Source organism: Tympanuchus pallidicinctus, unplaced genomic scaffold (genome assembly GCF_026119805.1).
Source record: "Tympanuchus pallidicinctus isolate F22 unplaced genomic scaffold, pur_lepc_1.0 scaffold7, whole genome shotgun sequence".
Classification (NCBI taxonomy): Eukaryota; Metazoa; Chordata; class Aves; order Galliformes; family Phasianidae; genus Tympanuchus; species Tympanuchus pallidicinctus.
The window spans coordinates 22,505,590-22,527,999 of record NW_026294791.1 but is presented as its reverse complement, the minus strand read 5'-3'; the positions used below and the strand labels follow the sequence as shown (position 1 = coordinate 22,527,999).

At 41.1% G+C, this 22,410-nt stretch overlaps 1 protein-coding gene across 2 annotated transcripts in view; it reads right to left on the bottom strand.

Annotated features, from left to right (window-relative positions):
• The window catches only part of ATF6 (activating transcription factor 6), a 72,958-nt gene that overhangs the window by 26,585 nt on the left and 23,963 nt on the right, over nucleotides 1-22,410 (bottom strand). The window contains exons 11-14 of one of the 2 annotated variants that reach the window (XM_052665883.1): nucleotides 20,919-21,038; nucleotides 19,860-19,962; nucleotides 19,241-19,305; nucleotides 15,359-15,473 (exon numbers count right to left, since the gene is read on the bottom strand). In XM_052665883.1, coding sequence (XP_052521843.1) covers nucleotides 15,359-15,473; nucleotides 19,241-19,305; nucleotides 19,860-19,962; nucleotides 20,919-21,038 — 403 coding nt within the window. The remainder of the gene's footprint in view (nucleotides 1-15,358; nucleotides 15,474-19,240; nucleotides 19,306-19,859; nucleotides 19,963-20,918; nucleotides 21,039-22,410) is intronic. The other variant, XM_052665884.1, reaches the window with a different exon arrangement.

Here is a 22,410-nt window from a genome sequence, read left to right as displayed (position 1 = left end):
CTAGATTTACCCACAGCTCTGCAATGACTTCAACTCAGACTTGGGTGGGTCTCTGTACGTCTTGGCAGCGGGGACAGGCGAAGCTCCTACGCCGTGATGGCTGGACGGTGGTCTGGCACAGGGGCCAGGGCTGGTGCTCCAAATTCAAGCTGCCTTTTGTTTTTCTTAAAATGTCAGTTCAGAGACGAGGAGGTTTTAATATCAAGATGCACTGGGCTGAATTGAAATTTGATGGCAGTGTTTTAAACTGCAATGTGGATCGCATTATCGATGCTTGTTGGAAAGATGTTTCTCATTCTGCAGATCCCAGGACATCTGTATGGCTGTGGATTCATCAACTATTCATAGTTTCTTCTAATTAAAGAGGTATTCACTATAATATTGTCAAAGAAGTTGTCACCTCTATTACTAGTTACTTCAGTTAAATCAGGAGTGTGAGGATGAAGTTCCTTTTCATTTTTTTTGGCTGTTAGTTTGCTCGACCTACATTTACCCCAGCCTGATGAGCTCCTTCCTCTTCAAGTCTGTAGCCGAATTTCACTTTTAAATCTCAGTTCTGAGTCCAGAGTTGTTGCCAAATGCCTGCTCTGTTTGGATTTCTAGTGTTGCTGAGGAAGACGTAAATCAGTTCTAGAAACAGATTTCATTTTATAAGGGGAAAAATGTCTGTAAACATTCGCTTTTTTTCCCCCAAAAACAAAACCTGACACCAAAACAAGAAAATAATCCAATGGAAAGGAGTCCTTACAGGCATAAATAAGTTATGTAATTAACTCACACTTGGTGGCAAGAAGGATTTGGATGCCTGACATTGGGCATTCTTCCTTAATCACCCTCAATCTACCTACAGACACCCCTGATTAGTGCACTTCAGAGCAGCTCAGCACCAGCCAACAGGGAGCTGAGCAGCCCAGCCTCTCATGGGCACCAAAGAGGAAGGCTTCCTTGTTCCTTCCTCAGCCCTCATGCCTTCCTTCTGCCACCCTCTGGCAGCTGTCAGACAACTACAAGTCCCCTGACTTCCATAAATAGCAGAAAAGCAGCTCAGCTTCTCCATGAGCTATTTTTCTGAGAACATTAAATGGCTCAGAGATGGATGCACACCAGCACGCACAACTACGGAAACAACAGCAATTCTCCCTTCTGGCAGTGACACACGTTCTCACTGGTATTACTGGAAGCAGCTCACCTAGCCAGGGAAGGAAAGGCATCCTCCACTTTTGAGCAGCGGTGGGAATTCATACAAGCCTCATACAGCACTGTGAGGGCCAAAACTTTCACAGCCAAGACAGCTGTTATGCAAAAAGCTCTCTCCTGTGACAACAGTTCACTTGGATTGTGTGGGAAGCCTAACTGATAAAAGGATAAGCAGGGGCTGATGCGGGAGGGTGTAAAGTAGTGCAGGAACACTGCACTCCTTGCACATCTCGTGACAGTGTTTGTGACCACGCACTGTCTGCTGCAGCAATTGGCTGAGCCTCATCATGGGCATCAGATTAAAGAGAGTGAAAGGTCAGCTTTTGGAAGATAAATATGTAGGGAGATAGTTCCTCGCACGCTACTCAAAAGACACAAGCTGTAGCAGTCTGGGCCTGACAGTCTCCGGGGTACTGCTCTTCCTGGAGAGCAATATGTTTTCTTCTATCAGTACTTGCCAACTCTTAACCACATTTAAAACATAATGGCTCAAGCAAATAGGAGCCTTTCATCTCCCCACTTAGGGTGAGATTAATTTTTTCCAGCTTTAGCTGCCTGACAGAGCAGTCTAGGCTCCCTTTAGAATCTGGAGGAGAGTCACCCCCAGAAGGAAGTTCAGTCCACGTAGCAGTAGGCGTCTGGGAGAGGTGGGAGAAACTGGGGGGGGCTTTTCTTTCAGGTCAAAGAAAGGCTCTACTGGAATTCTGATCACAGAATGAAGATTCAAGAAATGATGCCTGAATCAGTAGGTACACCTGTGAACTCCTAGGCACTGAGTTGATGAGTGCTCAGGCAAAACAACTGATCTGACTATGTGGGTAACATTAATTGCATAGGCATGTCTAAAGCTACAGACCTCTGAACCACGCTCCTGTGTGAATCCTACCCTCTTTTTGTTTTTGCTACAGCAGTAGTTTTAACTCTATACAAAAAGACTGAACATCATGGACTCACCACAGTGCCTGCAAAGTATCAGAGAAGTACTGAGCACCTTGAAGGCATTACATTCCAATCCTCTCCTCAAGCACAGCTGGAGACCCATTCAGCTTGTCATGAACCGATTTAATACACACAGTCTCTATTCTATCACCCCAACTCACCAATGAAAATACCAGACTGCACAGGACACAAAGAAGCTTGAAGAGCCTTATGCAATAAATACTTCTAGTTTCACATAATGCAACCGAACTTCTCTGTTGCATGTAGATTTTGTTAATTTGACATCTCAGTGTGTTTTCAACCACATCACCATGCCCTCCCCCTGTTCAAGATACCACCAGCACTGCTGCCAGAAGATATATCATCTACTCAGCTTTTTCCTGACCCACACCACCAGCTTAGAAGAAAACAGGAAGAGCATGGAGAATGTAAAACATCTTAAACATGACTAGCATCATCTGATGTACACCCCAGCAGGCTTCTGAATTTCCTGGTGATTTCTAGGGCTTCTGGAGGTTCTAAGTCGCCTTTGGCTGAGTTTCACAACCCATACCCACACAATTTCTATCAGTGATAAATGTTTCACATTTAACTAAACAGGCCTTCAATGCGAGGGGATAGAGAGAACAATAAAAGCTTCATGCTGCTTCATTCTGGTGGACACACACACACACTTTTGCTTACATTCCTCCTTGCCCTTTGAACCACTTCTGGCTCTGCAGAGCTACCCCTAAACCTGCACAAAGGCAGTGTGAACTTCAGGCAGTCCCCGAGCTGCAGATCATTTCCCTCCACATCTATGATCACACAGAAATGTGTTTACAAGCATACCTACAGTGCACACAGCCCTAGAAAAACTGCACATGCCACTGCTGGGATGGAAACACAGACAAGGCACATGTTAACTTACTGCCAATGGGTTGAATTCAGTAGTGTGATTTCATACAAGACAGAGTAGGTGCATCAAGGCTTTGGCAGTATGCTTTCAAACAGAGCAAGTGCTACAAGCAAGTAAAGGTGACAAAATCAGACAAAAGTTGAAGTGCCACAGCTAAGATTCAGAGTTGTTTTTTCTTTCCTTTTAACCCAGACCCATCTTATTCTCAGGTTCCTATTTCCTAAGAGAATTAAGTTAGTTAACAGGAACTGACTTTCGTAAGCCAACAGGCAAGTTTTTACATCAACTACTCAGACCTGGAGAGACTTGTAAGTCGTAATGGCTGTTGGTTTTGAGACGTGTGAAGAGGTCCTGAATTTGCAGGAGGATGATGGGCAGTAATGGTTATTACACCTGCCAAGAGAAGGGACAAGGCTGCTGGAGGGAGTCAAATACTGATTATTTGACAACATATGGGACATTAGACTGCTCTCCATGAAAAAGTCTGCATGCTTACTTTCCTTCTTACAGACTTGCACATGCAAGATAACAAGAATGAATTGCATATATACTTTTTACATGTTTGTTGAAAAATGACATGCTGTGGGTAACTCTGTCCTGGATTGTCACAACAAACAGACATAAACCAATGCGACACTTAAACAGACGTGCCCTGTCACAAGGCTACCAGAGACTTTCTAACTGGGTTAATGCTCCATTTTCAGCACTTGCAGTATTACCTCTGTGTTCTGCCTGAACGTAAATGGTTCCTTTCTGCATCTGCAAATATAATTCTTTACAATTTTTTTTATTATTATTCTCCTAGAGCCACAATTAACTACCTTAGAATTTTTCACAAAGAAAAGTGTTACATCTGCCCAGTTTTCCACAAACAACAGCACCTTCATGTCCCTTTTCATTTTTTATCCACATTTCTCTATGTCGGCTTGAGAATTGAGGAAAACTCTTACCTATGCCATATGCAGTGCCTTGGTTGCCTGCCGGAGAGTTACAGCTGGTAAGCACATACCAAACACATGGTTTAGCAAAAGCAAAGAGAAGCCCATGATGTATTTTCCTAATGTTAAGGAGATACCCTTCTAGAGATGTTGGCCCCAGACTGCCAGAAACAGCAAAATGCCTCTTTTCCAATCCTGTTTTCAGCAATCACCTGCCCAGGGATTAGTTCCTGATCTCCTGATCCTGATCAAAATCTCCAGGTCCAAGCACTCAGGACTGTTCTTGGAAAGAAGAAAAGCTACGCATGGATTCTCTGGCAAGTTTAAACAGTGCCTCCCAGATGCTAACAAGTGACTCAGCCCAGGAAACTCAGCACTGGCCAAAGCTTCAGGGAAGGAACCATCAATGAGGCACAGTTTGGGAATGTCCATTTCTAGAGTCTCACAGAAGAGTACTGTTTAATATGCAGAAGCCTGGCTGGACTCGAGAAGATGGACATTGCACCTTCTTTGTACACAGGGAGCTTTTGGTCTGCATACAGCTTGAGGTCTTTTTCAGTTTTATCAGACATCCCTCTCTGATAACTGACACTCCTGACTTTACTGTGGATAGTGGAGCTTTGTTCAGTAGAGCTTTGCTAAGCAAACTCCCACGTGATTTAACACAAGCCATTTCCACCTAGGGCTCTCATGGTGCAGACACAGAGCAACACTGAGTTGCTCATGAGCCCCTCTTGCTATGAAGACAGAGCATATCCATACAGGATTCTCTGAAGGAACTTCTAGCTACAGTGGATAAACTTCTGGAACAGGCCTATCCTGATGCCTGGATAAAAACACAGTGAAGAAAAAAAACTGCATTCAGAGAATAGGGCCTACTGCTTTCTAGGAGTCAGAAAGGAGATTGAGGTGCCATAGAGTTCTCTAATCCCTTTTCTTATCCCTTTATGAGAACAAAGCAGACTTCTGCAGTCTGTCTTTCCATCCCAGTAGGTAGGCTACAAGCAACCAAGAGCCTCAGAGGCACAGAACAACTTCTAAGTTTCAGTCTCAGTTTTAAAAGACAGTTATTAAGTTTTAAAACAGTTTAAATAAAAACATACTGCTCATTTTATCATGAGGTAGAACTCCTACCTTAGGAGTAACTGATTTAAACATAAAACCTGGAAGCCTCAGGAGCTCTGTTCGGTCCGGTGGGAGCTGGTGATAATCTGTGCACACTCATAATAGCACCTGGGCTCTTAATTCAGAAAATAAGCTTTGTGTGTTGTCCAGCTAAAAATCTGGCAAAAGGATTAACTGCAACTGGGAGCAAATAACTCCATCTGACCAGAATTAACTCAAAATGTGTTTGTAAGACTTTAAATAATGATTTCAGATATAAGACTATAATCATGATTAACATTTGCTAGAAGGTAGGATTTGTGCTGTGTACACATACACGGCTTAGGGAAACCAAGAACACCTGAATGGTGCACACTGTATTTTTATAAAGACTCCAAGTAGGGCTGCCAGACAAAACCTGAAAACAACCAGAAAAAAAATTAACTACTCTGAAGCTGTGAAAGCATGAAGTTCAAGTAAGAAAATAAGCAGGTGTATTTCAAGGTGCTCTCTGCATATACTGTCAATGAAGTTGTGTGAAAGCTCATTTTTTCATCCAAGAACTCATTCCTACTGCACATTAAGTTAAAGCCTTACTGGTTACTGCAGCTATGGAGTTGAAGATAATGTTTATGTCTCCATGTAGTTAGGACTCAGTCCATAATTAAATATTGCTACAGATCATAACTCGAGTCCATCATTCCCTTCTGGGAACTGCTCTGAATAATCTCAGCTGAATTTGTTTCAAAGAATACAGTGCTGCCATTGAAGAAAAAAAGTATTACTATCTGGCATTATTAAAATATTACTACATTTGGGCTCTCTCCTGAAGAGAGGCTGCTTCAGAGCTGCATTTCCACTGCGTGCTATACTTCGAAGCTCTTGTTTGTAGACAATCTCACTCTCCTGCACGCTTTACTGTTGGCAAGTGCCTATTCTCCACTCCTCCTCAGTGAGACACCGCTGTCACGTTCCTGCACTCAGACAGTTCCCACTTTATAACCACTCTTCCTCCCATACTTCCCAGCTCTATTTCTCTATCTCCACATCTATTTCACAAGCAGTGGGTATTTTACAGGGGCTTTCCAAAACCAACAATCTTCCTCTATTTCTTGCCCACAACTCTTTGTCTGTCAAGCATACAGCAGATTTTAAATAAATGTATGCTATTACTGGTCACATCTGTCTGCAACCAGTTTGGGTTTTGGAGACGATTTCTGCAGTACGTTCTATTTTCACTGTAATTATCCACAGTGTATGTTGTCCTTCCAAGCACTAGTTTAAAAATAACAAAGTATTAGTTAGGCCCGGGACATATAAGGCTGAAAGAAGTTCAGTGACAGCATTAATATGTTTCATGAAGTTCCAGCAACCATACAGAAGACAAACGACTCAAGACTATGCACACAAAAGTCAAAGAGTGCCTCTTGGTCCACGCCAGACATATTCAAGTGACTTTCTGTTTGTGCTTACACATATGTCCTCAACACCACATTTATTCTCAGTTTTATTTGGAGGACAGCAGGACTCAAAGGGACTCTGAGGAGATAAAAATCAGAGTGACGAAGACTTTGCATCCAAAACGTCTTGGAGAGCTAACAACAACAACAGGCACTTCCAAATGAAACAAAACCACACTTGATGCGACAGGCATTACCTCCCTCTTCGGGAACGCTTTTGCGTTCTTGTTCTGGTCCTCCTAACCACTGTTTGCATCGGGCTGAGCCAAACAGCTGCTGCCCGGAAGAGGCTACAGTGCAGCTGGTACTTGCTGGCTGTTCCCCTTTGCTGTCTGCTCTGTAAATCCAAGGTGCCTCACTGCCTGGCTCCTGCTCTTCTGTCTGCCTCGCCTGGCTTTCCTGGATGCGAGCCCTACAAAGCATGGCTCTTGTTTCTGTACCATTGAGAGCATGCTCTCGAGGCAGGACAAAACTCCCAGACATTGCAGAGTAACAGCAGTGAGAAATAAGGAACCACTGGAGGCTCTGTTGGAAAACCCCACAAGGCTCTGAAAGAAAGGCTTTCTAAGGAATCACTGGTCTTTACCTACAAACATAGAAAAAAATGCCATTCTGAACTGTTACTTAAAAATTGGAGTTGCTTTCTTAAGCATGCATTTCCATAATCCCAGGATTACAGGAGGGCCATTTGTACACTATACAGTACCATTAATTTCAGATTATTGCATTTCATTCTGAAGACTTTTAGATTAAGCAACAGCCCTAAGCTGCTACGAAAAGCAACACTGCCCAGCTGAGTACTCAGAAGACTACAGAGAACCTTCTTCTTCCCATCACATTTGACAGTCAGCTCTCCCTTACACCATCCTACCAGAAATATTCCATGCTGGGGAGGATGACAGCAAGAAAGGCCAAAAGCAAAGCTCATTTTGCATTTTCAGATGGATACTAGAGCTTTGGGAGGAGAATATTCTCTCTGACATGGAGAGAATACACAGTTTAGTCAAGAGAATTGGTAGCAAATCACGCAGCAGGCAGGATTCATTTTCATTAGTGATATTTAAATGGAAACAGGAGGTTTTCCTAAAAGACTTTCAAATTCAAAAGTCAACTGCAGCTCTAATTTGACAATGTCTTGCTCGTGAGACTTGGGGCATGAATGAAGCACAACGACACGCACTGCTTTCCTTCTCTCTTTTTTTCCAGAGGCAAGGGCCAGCTTCATAGAGAAGGCAGGCTAAAGAGTGACCTTTGTTTTGAAAGTGCCTAACAGTTTTATTATGGATACTATGCCCTTAGCTTCGGGTCTTTCAGTACATGTAATTCTCATTGTCCATACACTGTATAGGACAAGATCTTAACTTCTTATGGTAAAGCCATTTTCCTCTCAATAGCTTAGGTCAGGTTTCATAGGATAAATGGGAGTTTTAAAAATCTTTCAAAAACCTGCATTTTAACTTGCAAACAGCTGCAAACTCACAAGACACAAATATACAAATAAGATACTTTGTCTTTAGAACCAGCAATGCTCAAAAGTCTCATCCTTACATTTTATCTGAATGGGAGACCAAATGATACAACTTTATCCACAGAAATCCCCAAACAAAGTCCAGAGAAGAAAACTACAAGTTCAGTGACAAAACACCCATTGATAAATGTAACAAAATAGTAGAAAACTATGCTGGAACTGAACTTCTAGATATAAAACATCATCTGAAGCCAACTCATTACAATTCATCTTTGCCTGCAGGACACACGGGGCATCAAATCTGCAAAGAACTGGAACCTGTCTTGTTTACATTCCCTGAATAAGTTCAAACTATTTCCAAAACTATGTTTGTAGCACAGCAAAGTACTGCCACAAGCATTGCTGCCAAGCAACACCACGCAACAGCAATGATTTGGTCTTTCACAGCAGCCTACCTGATGGCAGAACAGAGAAATGATTCCTAACTGGTAAGAAGAGCAGGTGTCACCTGACACCTGACATGACTGTCATTGCTTTGCTTTTCTGTGCATACCTGTTTTAACACTGGAAACATCACTGCTACTACCTGAGCTTCATCTGCTTTTCTAAGTGGATACAGCACAGAACTGCTCTGAGACCGTGGCTGCTGTGTATGCATCTCTGAGCCACTGGAAATGCAGGGTCTCCTCTCCTTTTCAACACACCATAATCTTTTGCTGCCTGTGAATAATGTATCACCCAAAATACAATTAACATGACACAGGGTTCTTACTAACAAAAGCAAGACACAAATTAGGTATTTTATTTCTAACACATTGCGTGTGTGAGAAAGACACTGACGAAGAAAGAAAAAAAGCTCTCATTTCAATTTGGTTCAATCACTTCCATAAAAGCTTGTTTGCAGAACTTGAGAAATCCTTAAATGTCCATTCCAGATGTTGGCTTTTAGGAGCAGAAATTCACATCTTCAAATAAAATATTTATCTGAAGCTCTATGGTTCATGTACCACAGAACTGAAGCAGATTTGCAAAGTGAAATTCTGGTTCTATTGAACTTGGTAATGGCTTTGCCATTGATTTCCATAGGGCCAGCATTACTCTTGCTCTAACATGTAATAACCAGAATTAAATTTTAATATCCATTTTTTACTGCAATATACTGCAAGATATTGCATGTGCACTGCCATTAAATGTAGTTGGCAAGCTTTAATACCAAGAGACATCTGCACTTTGAAATAAATAGAGATATTACTGAGAGGGAATGTTAGTGGCCTTTTAAATTCCCCAAACAATCAGACTTTAAGCCACGATTCCATTAATATCAGTAATTATACACTTATGCTACAAACACCATTGTCCTTAATAAGCCTATAATGATGTCAGCCAAGCATCTCTGACAGCCCCCTGACAAGAGTGAAATCTACTGCTTAGCCATGGGAGCTGGGGGGATTCTGCCTCTAACCACACAAGAGAAGTGGGGGGATTTGGAGCACCATTTACAGTTCAAAGTAAATTGAAGGGCTGTTTTCTTCTGTGATCTACTTAATTGCTCTTCAAATTGTTAGCTATTCATGTTCTAAAAAGCAGTTAAGGTTAGCCAGGAAAGGCAATATTTTCCTCAGAAGAATCCTATGCTCTTTTCTTACCTTTTGTGCTCAACCAGCAGGAATGTTCACTCTCTCTGAGCATGATAGTACCAAAACCTCCTACCACTTTCACAATTATCTTTGTGCAGTTATCTGTGACTCACTTGGAGCCATCACCAGCAGAAATTCATTCCTACATATGTAAGCTAACAAAGTAATTCTAGAAACAATGGCAAGGTCTGAATGCTCTGGCAAAACAGATGTGAGCTCTGGAAAGAGAACAGTTTTTACAACAGGCAGTGCCAGGCTTACAGGATGACTGCAGTAGCTGCCAGGTGCCTCTCCTCCCAGTTGACAGAGCATGTTTACCTCAACAAATTTGAATTTCACAGCCATGTTCCGCTGGAATTTTAGAACAGATCAAGCAGACTTGGTATAAGAGATGCCAAAGGGCAGAAAGCAAAGGTGTTGGCAAAGCTACAGACATTGAATTCTGTTTCTTAGACATGGGAAAAATGAACACGGGTTCAACACCAACTGGAGACTCCAAAATGCTTCAGGGAGACGACAGTGGCAGATTTCCACTTGGCCTCCATCTAGTGACAGTAAGGGGAAGCTAACTAAAACTCAAGTCAGAAGACCTGTTTTTCACCCCCAAAAGCTTTCTTTTCTGCTAACAGCAGTATTTCCAAACATTTCTACAAATCACTGTATCAGATTAAGGCATCCATCTCCATGCCATTCTCTCCTGGCTACAGTTAGCAGCAGAGCTCCATTTGTGGCACTCTTTTCAGTGAAACATGGCAATTTGCTTTTATTATTCACTGCACAGACTTCTCGGCTCTGAACATGCTCTATAAAAGCCAAGCCAAGGCAACACAGTCTAGATCCATGGTGCAAATACACGACTTCTGAGCACTGGAGCATTCGGGGACAGCAGGTGTGAATACCAGGAAACACATTCTTTTGTTACACTGCTAAGTGTCAGTTTCTGCAATGTTGAGGGAAAGCTGCACACAATTTCCTAGAAGTTGGATAAATAATGAAATTAACAAGTCAACATCTCAAGAAATAAACTGTGACAAGGCCTGCCTGTGAAGGACGTTGGCTGCTGAAGCCTGGCAGAGCTGGGAGACAACACTGACCTCGTTCAAGAATTCTTTGCTTGCTGTCAGCTACATATTTCTTGTGGTTAAAAAAAAAGAAGATACTAAGAGTCTCCTGGCAATAGCAGAAAATAAATTTTGTAGACTTTTAGTGAAAGTCCTTCTTCGCGTATGGTCTTAGTTGGTCCAAGTACTACTTTATCTTCCTTTGACCTCATTACAAAAAGGAAAGAAAGCCAACTCCAACTGCGGTATGTGCACATGCAAGCCTTCCAAAGCACAGAGAGAAAAAGCTGAAGAGATTATCAGAAATTCAGTCTTACAGGAACCACCAAGCACCACTCAGGGATGACTGTGCCCAACCTTACATTTTCAGAAAGCTGAGTCTTGCCATGTAAGACATGCATGGGCAGTCCTAGCAAGTGCCATTTTCTCAAAGATCCAGGGAAGTGAAGGCACAGCTCCTCCACTGCAAGTCTGAGTATTTGGAAAACTCACCAAAAAAATTATTCCATTTCAGCACTCAGATCAGGGACAAACACTGGGTTACGTGGTACTACACACAGAGCACAAAGAATGGGGATGGCAGAGACATGAAGTGGAAGGGACCTCTGGAGCACCAAAGCTCACATCACCAATACCAAAATGACCCAATCCCTGGTTCTCCTAACTGCATGATTCTTGTCCTTTTGTATATTTCTGCTAACTGATAACAACCTACTAAAAGCTTGGGGGAGCGTGTGTGGCAAACAGCCAGACAGGAGAACAAAACCCATCACCTCCAGGCATTGCTTCTTCCTTGGCAAATGAGCAAGTAAACATAAGGAAACCGTCCCTCAACATGAAGAGGAAATCCGTCCCCTCTCAGTTCCTAGCCATCAGCAAAAAGGGAACAGGGTCCAGAGAAAAAGGTGACAGCAGTGCTGAGGTGAAGGGCATCCCCAGCTGAGGCCCAGCTGGTGGCTGCCTCAGCCCTGCAGGGCTCCTTTTGCCTGCAATCACAAACAATCCAGGCCAGCCATCTGCAAGTGCCTCCGGGCAGAACTTGTCATGAGATCAGGTTCGCCCCATAAAGTAACAAATGAGGTGGTATATAAAACTGCTTTTGATTTGACAACATTTCATATATAAAACAAAACTACCCGCAGCTTCGCTACCAAATAAACTTCATATATGGTTTTTAAAAGTCCCCAAACCTCTCCCTGCAAGAGAGCAGAGTCAAGCGATGGGAATTCTGCAGCACAAGGCTCACTTCATTTCCAAGGACAGCTCTAAGTCCAAATGAGAGCTGACAGCTTGCAGGTCATTAATCCAATGGGTTATACAGGGTAAACAGAACCTGTGTACCAGCACACGCATTCAGGTGCACTACAGCCATGACAGAAAATGAGGAATTAGACAAACATTGTTCTGCTTTTTATTTTGAGTTTCCTGTAAAATCTTCTATTATCAATTCTCCACTCCCTTCTACTCATCCTCAGGATATGCAGAGCCTGGTGCTGGCTGTATTTGTGTTGTTAGCTGAAAGAACAGCAGAACATGCCAAGCATTTAATAACAAAATTCCAGCCTTGTGACACAACCTAGTAATCCCAATACTGGAAACTAATCTCATATTTCTACTCAACCCTTAATAAAACCCTAATCCTAACAAAAGTACCGCTATATTTTTTTCTTCTGCCTGAACCTTTTCTAAACACATATATCTCACATAATAAGAAAGTTACTGCAGACTAGACCAAAGAAAGATGTGTTACACAAGCTTTTACATGTACATGTATTGATTTAAACAGGGCAGACTGACAGAAGATTGAGCGAGGAAGAAATAGCATCTCAGATCCAGAAACAGTAATTTTCTTCTAAATGATCATGTTTGTCATACAGTTTATAAAATATCTGTGCAAAAACAACAAAATTCTGTATGGCAAACACTGTTATCACTGTCTTGAAACCAAAGTCATGCATTCTGATTTCTGAACTTTGAAGATGTGGGGAGATGTCTTCAGCTGGAGCAAGAAAAGACACTTCCATTCTCAGCTTTGGAACACAGCTCTCTAACTCAGGGTGCAAACCAGCTTTGCAAAGAGTTGAAGATGCACAGCCTAGTATTGTTGGCTGAATAGTGGCCACAGGCACTCTTCTATTGCCACAGAACTGCTTCCTGCAGCCATCCCACCACACAACTCTGTTTCTTGTGTGCATATCATTCAGTGCTCTTAAACAGGCACCAGAGACTTGGCAATGCTCAAGCTCCTGGCCTTGCATAAGCACACACATACGCATGCCACCCTGTCCATTCCCCTGTCTGAAACCATCAGGAAAGAGGGCAGCTGAGCAATACCAGCTGCTGTCTTTGCTGCGGGGTTCCACGGACCTCAGGCAAGGACTGCTTGTATGTGGATGAGCTGCTGTAGCTACAGCTACCAGTTTCCTGCCTCCTATCACCCAGGACACTTTCATGATGAGGAAACAAACAAGGTGTTGCAAGGTCCTAGGAAAACATTAGTTGTGAATAAGCATGTATATAACAATTCTCTTTTAATGATACAGCCACAAAATAGCGAGGCAGGAGGCTTAGCAAGGTAAGACCCCAGATTCACATCTGGGCCAAATGTGCATTACAGGCAAGTCTCAGGACTCAGCAAGACCTTTACTAAACAAAGGAAGTAGACTCTCCCACCCACCAGCTGCTGCCTGAACCACCGTTTGCTTTAATGATTTCCATCACCAGATCCCAAGCAGCTTCTCACTCTTGCAACAATCAAGACCACTCAGGCTTCCAGCACAGAAAGTGTCATCAAACACTCGGAATTCCAGTTTTAAAATAGCTTTTACTGTTGCTAAGTGTGCTGCACATGTGAGAATATGCCTACCAAAGCTGTAGCACAAGCCTGTCCTGTACACCAGCACAAGGGCTCACCTGTCTCAAACTGAAAATCACAAAACAACAGAAAACTGTACCACTGAACGAAGTCCTGCTCAACACAGGACATAGAAAATCTCAAATGGGAGTATTTTAGGGGAAGATAGAAATAACATTATGTTGAGCAGAAATGATTTGTGCACAGAGTACATTTATTCCTATACCCTGAAGCATAAAAAATTTATTACACCTATTAAACAAATATCCAGTTAACTACTCTGATTATTGGCCTGCTACCACATGCAAGTGTTTAACCACAGGTTGGACCTGAGTGAGTATTACACTGAGACCCCAGCAAGTATTGCACAAACCCAGAACTCTATGCCCTGTTCTCCAAGCAAGCATAAGTTTGCTAAAGGGGAGTTATTCTTACAAAACTCTGAAGGTACCCTTCATTTCCACCAAGCATCTGGCTGTAATACTGCAGTGCTAAGGAGCTGTACAGAGCAACACAAACACTTATTTTTCAAGCTGTTGCCTTTCAGTTTCAACAAATGCTCTTTCAGTCATCCTGATCATGTTAAAAAAAAAAAATTGGTTTGGTCTATTTGTTACGTCATAAATGTCAAATCAGGGCTGGCAGAAGGGTGCCTGAGAGGTAGAAATTGGCAAGGCAGATTTGCCAGTTTGGCAATAGCAAAAAGCCCCACAGAACCCCCTCTGCCTGAACATCTTTGCTTTATTTACAATTTCCTTGCAGACACAAAACAGATGGTGATACTTTCTGAACACTCCATAGAACGGAGGGTTGAAACTTCCACTTGGGGTGTGTTGGGCTGAGGGTACTTTGCACCCTGCAGAAGCAAGTCCTTAAATGCTGCAGTAAGATACCTGTTCACAGCATTCTGAAGCGCTTGTCAGGATTGACTGCCACAATACAATGACATACATGTGCACAACTGAATGCCTTTAAGCACAGCTCCGTGCCTCTGTACTGACATACACACTAAAAGAGCTCTTAACACATTTACAACACACACAAAAAGGTTCCGCCTCTTTAGAGCTTCCTGAGCATGGCCATGTACAGGCTCTCTCTCCAAATTGTCACTGTGTTCCTCAATCCCCTCCCTGCCTGCATAATCCATAATAGAAACATTGCACATCTGGAAAAACGAGCAGGCACAGGAAGAGCGATGAAATCCTTCACTGGAATTCTTGCAGAGCAGCAGGAATCACATACTGGCCTTGAAGGATTTTATGGCTACGTTGAAAAAAATTATCTCCTACTATAACTACGATGAGGGTGAACAACTCGCCTAAGGTATTAACTCTGCCAGTCAATATTAACCTTTCAATGAAGGTGTCTAACAATTAGTCCCATTAGAAACTCATACAATACATGGAGTTTACCTACTGCTTACCCGATAAAATTGCATCAGCGTTTTACCTTAAAAACTGTGCAAAGAGAAACACCATTTCTTTGCAGACGGTCTCTCACCTCCAGATGCTCCTACTTCAATCCTGCTTCCCCTGTCCCTGGGATTTTCAAGTGATCCCATGCTGTATTGCCCTTGCATTACAATGCTTTCTGCAAAACTCTTTCCAATCTTAACTGTGACAAGCATATCTGAGAAGATCACAATCCAGCCATTTTACTGTGAAGGTTATACTGAACCATCACTTATGAAGAAGCAAGTTTAGCTTCAAGTTTGACTACAACATCTCTTGTCACAAGACACACAGCGTAACAGACTGAGGGATTCATACAAAAGACCAGCACCGAACAACTGCTACACTTACCCTGCGAAATGACACCACGTAGAATGTATCTTCCTTCCTGTGAATAGCTTCAAAGAAGTCTTGATAGCTCCTCGGAGAGGCGTAATACACTTGGAGCTCATTCCCTGAGTTCCTGCTGAAATTAAGAAGGGAAGAAAGTAATTATTTTAGACACAAGAAAGTTAACTTTAATGAGAAAATGGCTTTAAAACAAGTGCTTTTAAAAAACAGCAGTTCTGTATCCATTGAAGGAGCACCAAGAACATTAAATACAGGTGAAGACAACGAGATTTACTGAAGTGGAGAGTGAAGTTAAACACAAACAGAGCTTTTCATGCAACAATATCACCGTCTCTTTCATTCACCTTCTTTTTTTGCATCTCTGGTCAGCTCAAAGATTTGCTCTTCACTTTCAGATTAGATAGTGGAGTAAAAAGAAGACATTCACAGCATTCATGTAATCCTGGCTTATCTTTTTCACAATTATCATCTTAAATATCCCAGACGTATGGAAAATACACTGTCAAAAATATTCTGTGTGAAAACACTAGCAAGTCATGCAATCCACTGTTTATCTTGGAAAGGTGAGAAATTCCCAGCACATTTTGTTATCATCCTGCTCCCGTTCAAAAATACCATATTTAATCAAATTGCAAAGCTGTACTTAGACAAACCATTAGCTGGATCTCCAACCAGTCATTTTAATTCTTTCCCACTTTAATAGCATACTATCTGTTTGCAATATTTGTGGCAAAAACACTGATGAGACTATTCCTCCCAAGCTGCCTGGTGCTGACCCAGATTCTAAACTATGGTGGCTGATTTAGATTATTTTGGTATGTTTCTAAAATATACATAACTACGCCTCTCAAACAAGGCTCAAATCTATCATCAAGTGATTTTCTTGAGTAGCAGTAATAGCAGGCCATCATTCTCTCTGCTCCTACTGCTCATCTGGCCCTACAGAGATAGGAGTGCAGCTGCCAAACCTGGCTTCCCTTAGCAAGAATGGGAGGTGAAAATCCTGGGGATCAAGAGCAGACAGTTCTGTTCTGTATACCCTCATTAGCAAAACAATGCAAATGGAGACTAAGATCACATCCTTCACAACACAGGAAACAAAGATCCAAGCTAATCCGAGCTTGATTGCTCATTCATAAAAACACAGAGGCCCATGGGAACACCCCTGAGATTCAGCATTGAAGTTGTACTGCGATAAAAGACAGAACACCCACATATTGCTCAGTAAAACACATCCTGAAAACTGAAATAGGTCCCACAGTTCCGTTTTCTCACCCACGCTACAGAAGATCCAGCTAGATCTGGAAAACAGCCTTTTGTCACTTGAAATCCAGCCATGGGATGGAACAACAAAGTACATGGGAACCAGTGGGCCTTCAGCAAGGTAGAGGAGTTCCATGTCTATCACTAGTTCAGAATTCTGGATAATACCAGTTGATTTATCTCATGCTGACCTCTGTGCATTTAAGAGTACCCACCACAGATTGTTTCATGAAAGGATGGGAGAAATGGAGGACTCAAAACAGGTTCAAAACGTCTAGTTTTTTTTAGTAATATTGTGTATTAGACTGTGTCTACAAACAGTGGTGCACAATCTGGCTATTTATTCCAAGATTAAAGAAAAAGAGTCATTTTCAAAGTTAGAAGGACACTCTGTAATGCGTTACAGAGCACAAGTATGTGGCAAGAGTGCTTGTTTTGAGGAGCAAGGCTGTGGGCACTGTGCTTTAAGCATCAAGAACCACAGTTTTTATAGTGCAAAAGTAAGAAACAGGAAAAAAAAATTGTGCTCTTTAGAGCTTGATATCTGAGTCCTAAATGCACATTTATGGAAATTCTTATCAAAATCACCTCTGAAGAAGGCTAAGAAGACTGAAGAGAGTTGAGAATTTTTCATGTATATTTGTTTTTAAGTCAACTTGATTTTGATCTTCCTCTTCTTTGATTTTATTGCAACGCCTTACAATTGATAAATTTTTTTTTTAGGAACTGAGGACACAAGATAGCAATGTTGGAATTGCCAGTAGTACACACAAAGATGAATCCATATGCTGTTAGTATCTTCCTATGCATGGATTCACCCATGACCAACAGGTCACCAGCAAGGATGGTCTAAAAGGTAGTGGTCACTAGATTTCTAATCACAAAACAAGTATTGAATAAAAGTCTAGAGAGTATAATATAAATAAAAGCATTTAGTTCATTAATAAGAGTTTCAGAGCTGTCTACATGTACTTAAGTTACATACATCAGGAATATATCTATATATGAGGATATATCTATCTATATCTATCTATCTATCATATATCATGAAACTGAAAAGGGAGATAGAGACAGTCTCTTCTGACAGAGATGCACAGTGAAGGGATAAGAGTCAATAGCTACAAATTACTACAGGAGATATTCCAAGTGGCTACAAAGGAAAAATATTTCACAATGGCAGTGGTTTAGCCCTGGGACAAGTGCCTAGACAGCTGGTGGCATCACTGTTTCAGGAGATATTCAAAGCTCAGCTGGACACTGCTCTGAACCACTCGATTTGACTTTGAAGTTAAATTCACTTGGAGTAGGAGGTTGAACTGGACCTCTCCAGAGATCCCTTAATAACTTAAATTATTCTGCTACTCTGTGATTTCACACAGCATCTACTAACTGATGTCTTTGGGAGAAACTGGGAGTCTTTTCTGTGCTCTCATCTGTTCCAGGACGGTCACAGCATGTAACTGCTGTGACTCACTCAATGGTCTCCTTCGTTTAAACATCAATCCTCCAGAAAAAAAGACAACACAAAAAGCACCTCATTTAATTCTGAGCACAGTAAATATTCCATGCAGAGCTGCATGATGTCAGACTGTTTTTTCGTTATATTGATATTTTTTTTTTGTTTCAAGAGTAATGCAGGTATATATATTAAACTACCCTATGCTATAAGAACAACCTTGTTGGTTCAGTTTTCTGTTAAAATGGACATCCTTCATCTGCCTATAGAACTATGAAAGTGGCTTTTTTACTTGTTTGTTGACTTGACTAGTCAAGACAAATCAGAGTTTGGCAGCATGGTTTCCACAGCACTTCCCTACAGCTCACTGCTTTCTCCTAGGATGATTCTGCTCTCAAAGCTGCAATGCAAATGGAAGGGCCACAGCAGTCTTAATTTCAGTGGCAACATTTTACTTGTTTCTCTCAATAAAAAGTCCTCTTCATACTCCGTTTTCCTTACTCCCCCTTGCCACTTCAAAGCAGAGATCCTTTTAAACACTGTCACAGAGAATACAGAAGAGAGAATTTTTAGTTTCCTTAAGCTTTTCTCTCCATTTTTTCCCATCCTCCAGGAAAAGGACAGAATATATGCAGGTGAGGGTAAGGAGTCAAGAAATTCCAAATTAGGATGTTCTAATTAACAGCAAGGAAAATCGGGAGATGAAAAGAAACTATACATATAAGATGTAATGACACTTCATCTAAATAATATATTTGGTGCTAACTATAGTGCTTTTACTCTTGAAGACAGAGAAACTGTTGTCTTACTAGACTTCTGACACTTAGAAACCTTCTTATAAAATATTTCTTTCCCCCGCTTTTTTTTCTTTCCTTAAAGATTCAGATCTGTCTAGAAAGAGACCCTGTAAGTAAAGATTTTACTAAGATTCATTGGTAGAAAGACCCAGGAAAAGCAAAGCTCTGATACCAGGTTCCTTTAAGTGTAGTCTGAATCAGAAGCAGCAGCTAACTACTGAGGTACAGAAATTAGGCCAATAAATGTAGCTAGCATCTCACTCCTGAAACCTGACAACACAGTATAAACAGACAATTTTACCAGCTGCTAGTGAAAAATAAAGTTATTAATTAGAAAGCAACAACAAACAAGTTGTTCTGCCTTACCTGAGGCTTGTGTCTGTGTAAGGCATGGTCATCAGTTGGGAATGTACCTTCTCACTAACGGAGCTCTGAAACAAGGGAAAAAAGAATGACACCAATGGGAAACAGTAAATATTTTCTTGTTTTGGCACTACATAAAACACGATGCACAGCTGTAGCAGACGGAATATGCAAGGAAGCAGAGTGACCTTGAACAATACATGGATGCTTTTTCACTGGTGACAAGAGAATAACTGAAATGGCAAGCAGCAATCGAGCCTGAGACAAAGAAAAAGGCAAGTGTTTTAGCACAGCCAATTTGATCAGAAATGAATAATAGATGTTGATATTGTACGCAGTAGGTACATATACTAGGTTATCCAAGAACAAAATTTGCTACAATTGAATCTGAATGCCAGATTCATAGAATTCTTTTGAACTCACATCCACTTTGTATCTCTGCCAAAATATACTACCCACATTGTGCTTCTGGTGTTAAGAGACACCAGAAATGCCCAAACTTGCCCTACTTAAACTTTCTATCATTTTCCTTTAGACACTGGTGAGAAGAATCTACTGATTTTGCAGAGAGGTGTTTATTTATCCTGTTGTGATACTGACTCACTAGTAAAATCCTGCTTACCTGCATAACCCGTGCTTTCTGATGCCGGTTATTGGACTTCCTTCTAGACCTTGTTCTTTCCACTTCATGTCTATGAACCCATCCTCGAAGTTCATGATTCAGCCTAAAAATGAAGCAGACAACAAAAAAACAAACACCACAAACCAACAGCATGAATAGATGTTCCAAACAACAGTGGCAGAACTTCTTAATTATAGAGAACACTTTAAAGACATGGCAATTTAGTACTCTTCTGCCTAATTTTTAACATTAGAATATGCAAATTTTACTGCAAGACTCAATTTATGAGAGAATTCATAGACAGTAGAATACAGTGATTCAGATGGAGTGAACCAACAATGGTTATCAATTGCCAAATATTTATAAAGTATTGGAATTATGGATGTTCCAATAAAGCAGATACGGTATTTTCTTTTGCCCAATGAACAGTAATTCTGAAATTACTAGAGAAAGACTACTGAAATTTAAAATCAAAAGACTATCAGATCAAGATTAAATACTGGTTAAGAAAGCTGAAATATCACAAACAAATTTAAGGAAGTATGGACAAAGTACAATGGAATTAAATTAGAGAAATTAAATTTACTCTTTGGAAAAAAATGGAGCTAAGGATCTCCTAATAATGAATAAAGCAGATCTGCAATGACAAGTTAAGTTTGCTTGTATCAGAAGCTGAAGGGCAGAAGACCATATTTTACATATATCTGACAGATGTGCTTTTTAGTTGGCTCTGATTTCCATACTGTAAATACTTCCACATAAGAGAAATCTCTTCTTAAGTCATTAAAAACCTCCAGGCAACCAGCAAATTGTTGTTCAGTTATTGCTAAGTGACCATTGTGTATACTGAGTGAAAATCATTGCTAAAAGCATCAGAAGATTAAAAAGATTGGAGTGGATCTCCTGTCTCCATGGCAGTAGACACTGGACAGTGCAGACACTTACAGAGCCATTGTTCACAAACTGGATGAATACTGTGAATGAATAACAGCATCACCCAAGGCCATTTGTCCACTCACCTAACTTGGTAGCTTAAGTGCTCAGAAAAGGTCTGCTCACCTTTGTGACTCCGTCCGGTTGATCAGGGGCTGACAGGGCGGTGGTGGAGGTGAAATATACAACAGTGGTTCTTCTGATACTATCATCAACGCTTTGTTATCAGACACAGAATTATCATACCTGAGGAAAAAAGACACTGGGAAATCTTTAGAAGTTTTCCATTAAACTCTGACCAAACTCAGAGGAAAAAAAAAAATGACCACTGGTAAACCCACAAAGGTTACGGCTGTTCCGATGAAACCTTTAAAGAAGGTGAATAACAATTTCCAGCAAACATCCAGTGGTCTTAGTCAACTCCCCAGAAGAGTCTGGTAGCTTTCGACACAGGGTAGAGATCAGCATTAACAGTTCCAAAATCTCTTCCCTTATAGGCCAGATATTGAAAAGAAATGCAGCTCTTAAAATATTCATCATAAAATGCAAACTGTGAGATCTCAGCAGAGGCAACTTTCTCTTTCATTCCAGAGCTATGAAGGATTTGCCACAGGAATATGGAATATTAGCCATTCAAACTATGCAGAAAGAAAGAATACAAACTATATGACAACCTAGCAGCCAGAAACTATATTAAAGCCAAGCAGAGAGGACTGTTTTCCCAAACATCTCCAACAGCCTCCAGCAGCTGGATTAGCTTTGAGAAAATGTGAAAGAGAGCATGGATTTCAATGCAAAAATCCTTAGAACTTTCAGTAACAAAACAAAGAATAACATTCCTTCCTCCTTGTTATCTGTATTACTTGAGTGATTTAACTATTTATCACCAAACAGCCACAATAATATCCTCCCTTGAGAGGGTATAAATATAACAGCCTTAGTCGTCATGATTTTGACAGACTCGTAGCTCCTCCAAGCTGAAAAAAAAAAATCAGTTACAAGACCTAATGAAAGAACTTATTCACATCCTGTTTCCCCACCTTTTCCTCCCCATCTGCTTCTGCTGTTTACTGTATCTAATACTGATAAAGGAGAATATGCAGCAAAGAGCTCAGTGCTTGCAAAAAAAACAGGGTGAAAGAAGAGGAGGAGGTACACACACTAGCACAGCCTCCTAGGGGAATTACTTACAACCATGTCACATAAGTCATGGTCTGAAACATGCCACACAGGACACAAAGCCCTCACCATGGCTACAGCATTAAAGTGTTTGTGATTTATTGTCGTTTTTCTGCATGGTAAAATGTATTAGAGCTTTCTGCACATCTGTGTCTGGCTTTGTTCAACCAGCCAAAATACTCTACTGGAAAGGGACAATCTGATAGGATAGATCCTATAAGTGGAAAACATGAGCTGGATTAGCCAGACTTCAGTCTGGAGACAATTATATGTTCACTTATGCATTGAGTGCTAGAGATTGAGGAACTTTAAAGCAACTATATAATTAAATAATGGTAAGCATAAGGTTGGAGTCAGATTTTTTAAGAAGTGCAGTACTAGTTAATTTCAGAGAACTCTCAACCATTAACTTCTCCAATTTTCTCTCGAGTAACTCAGA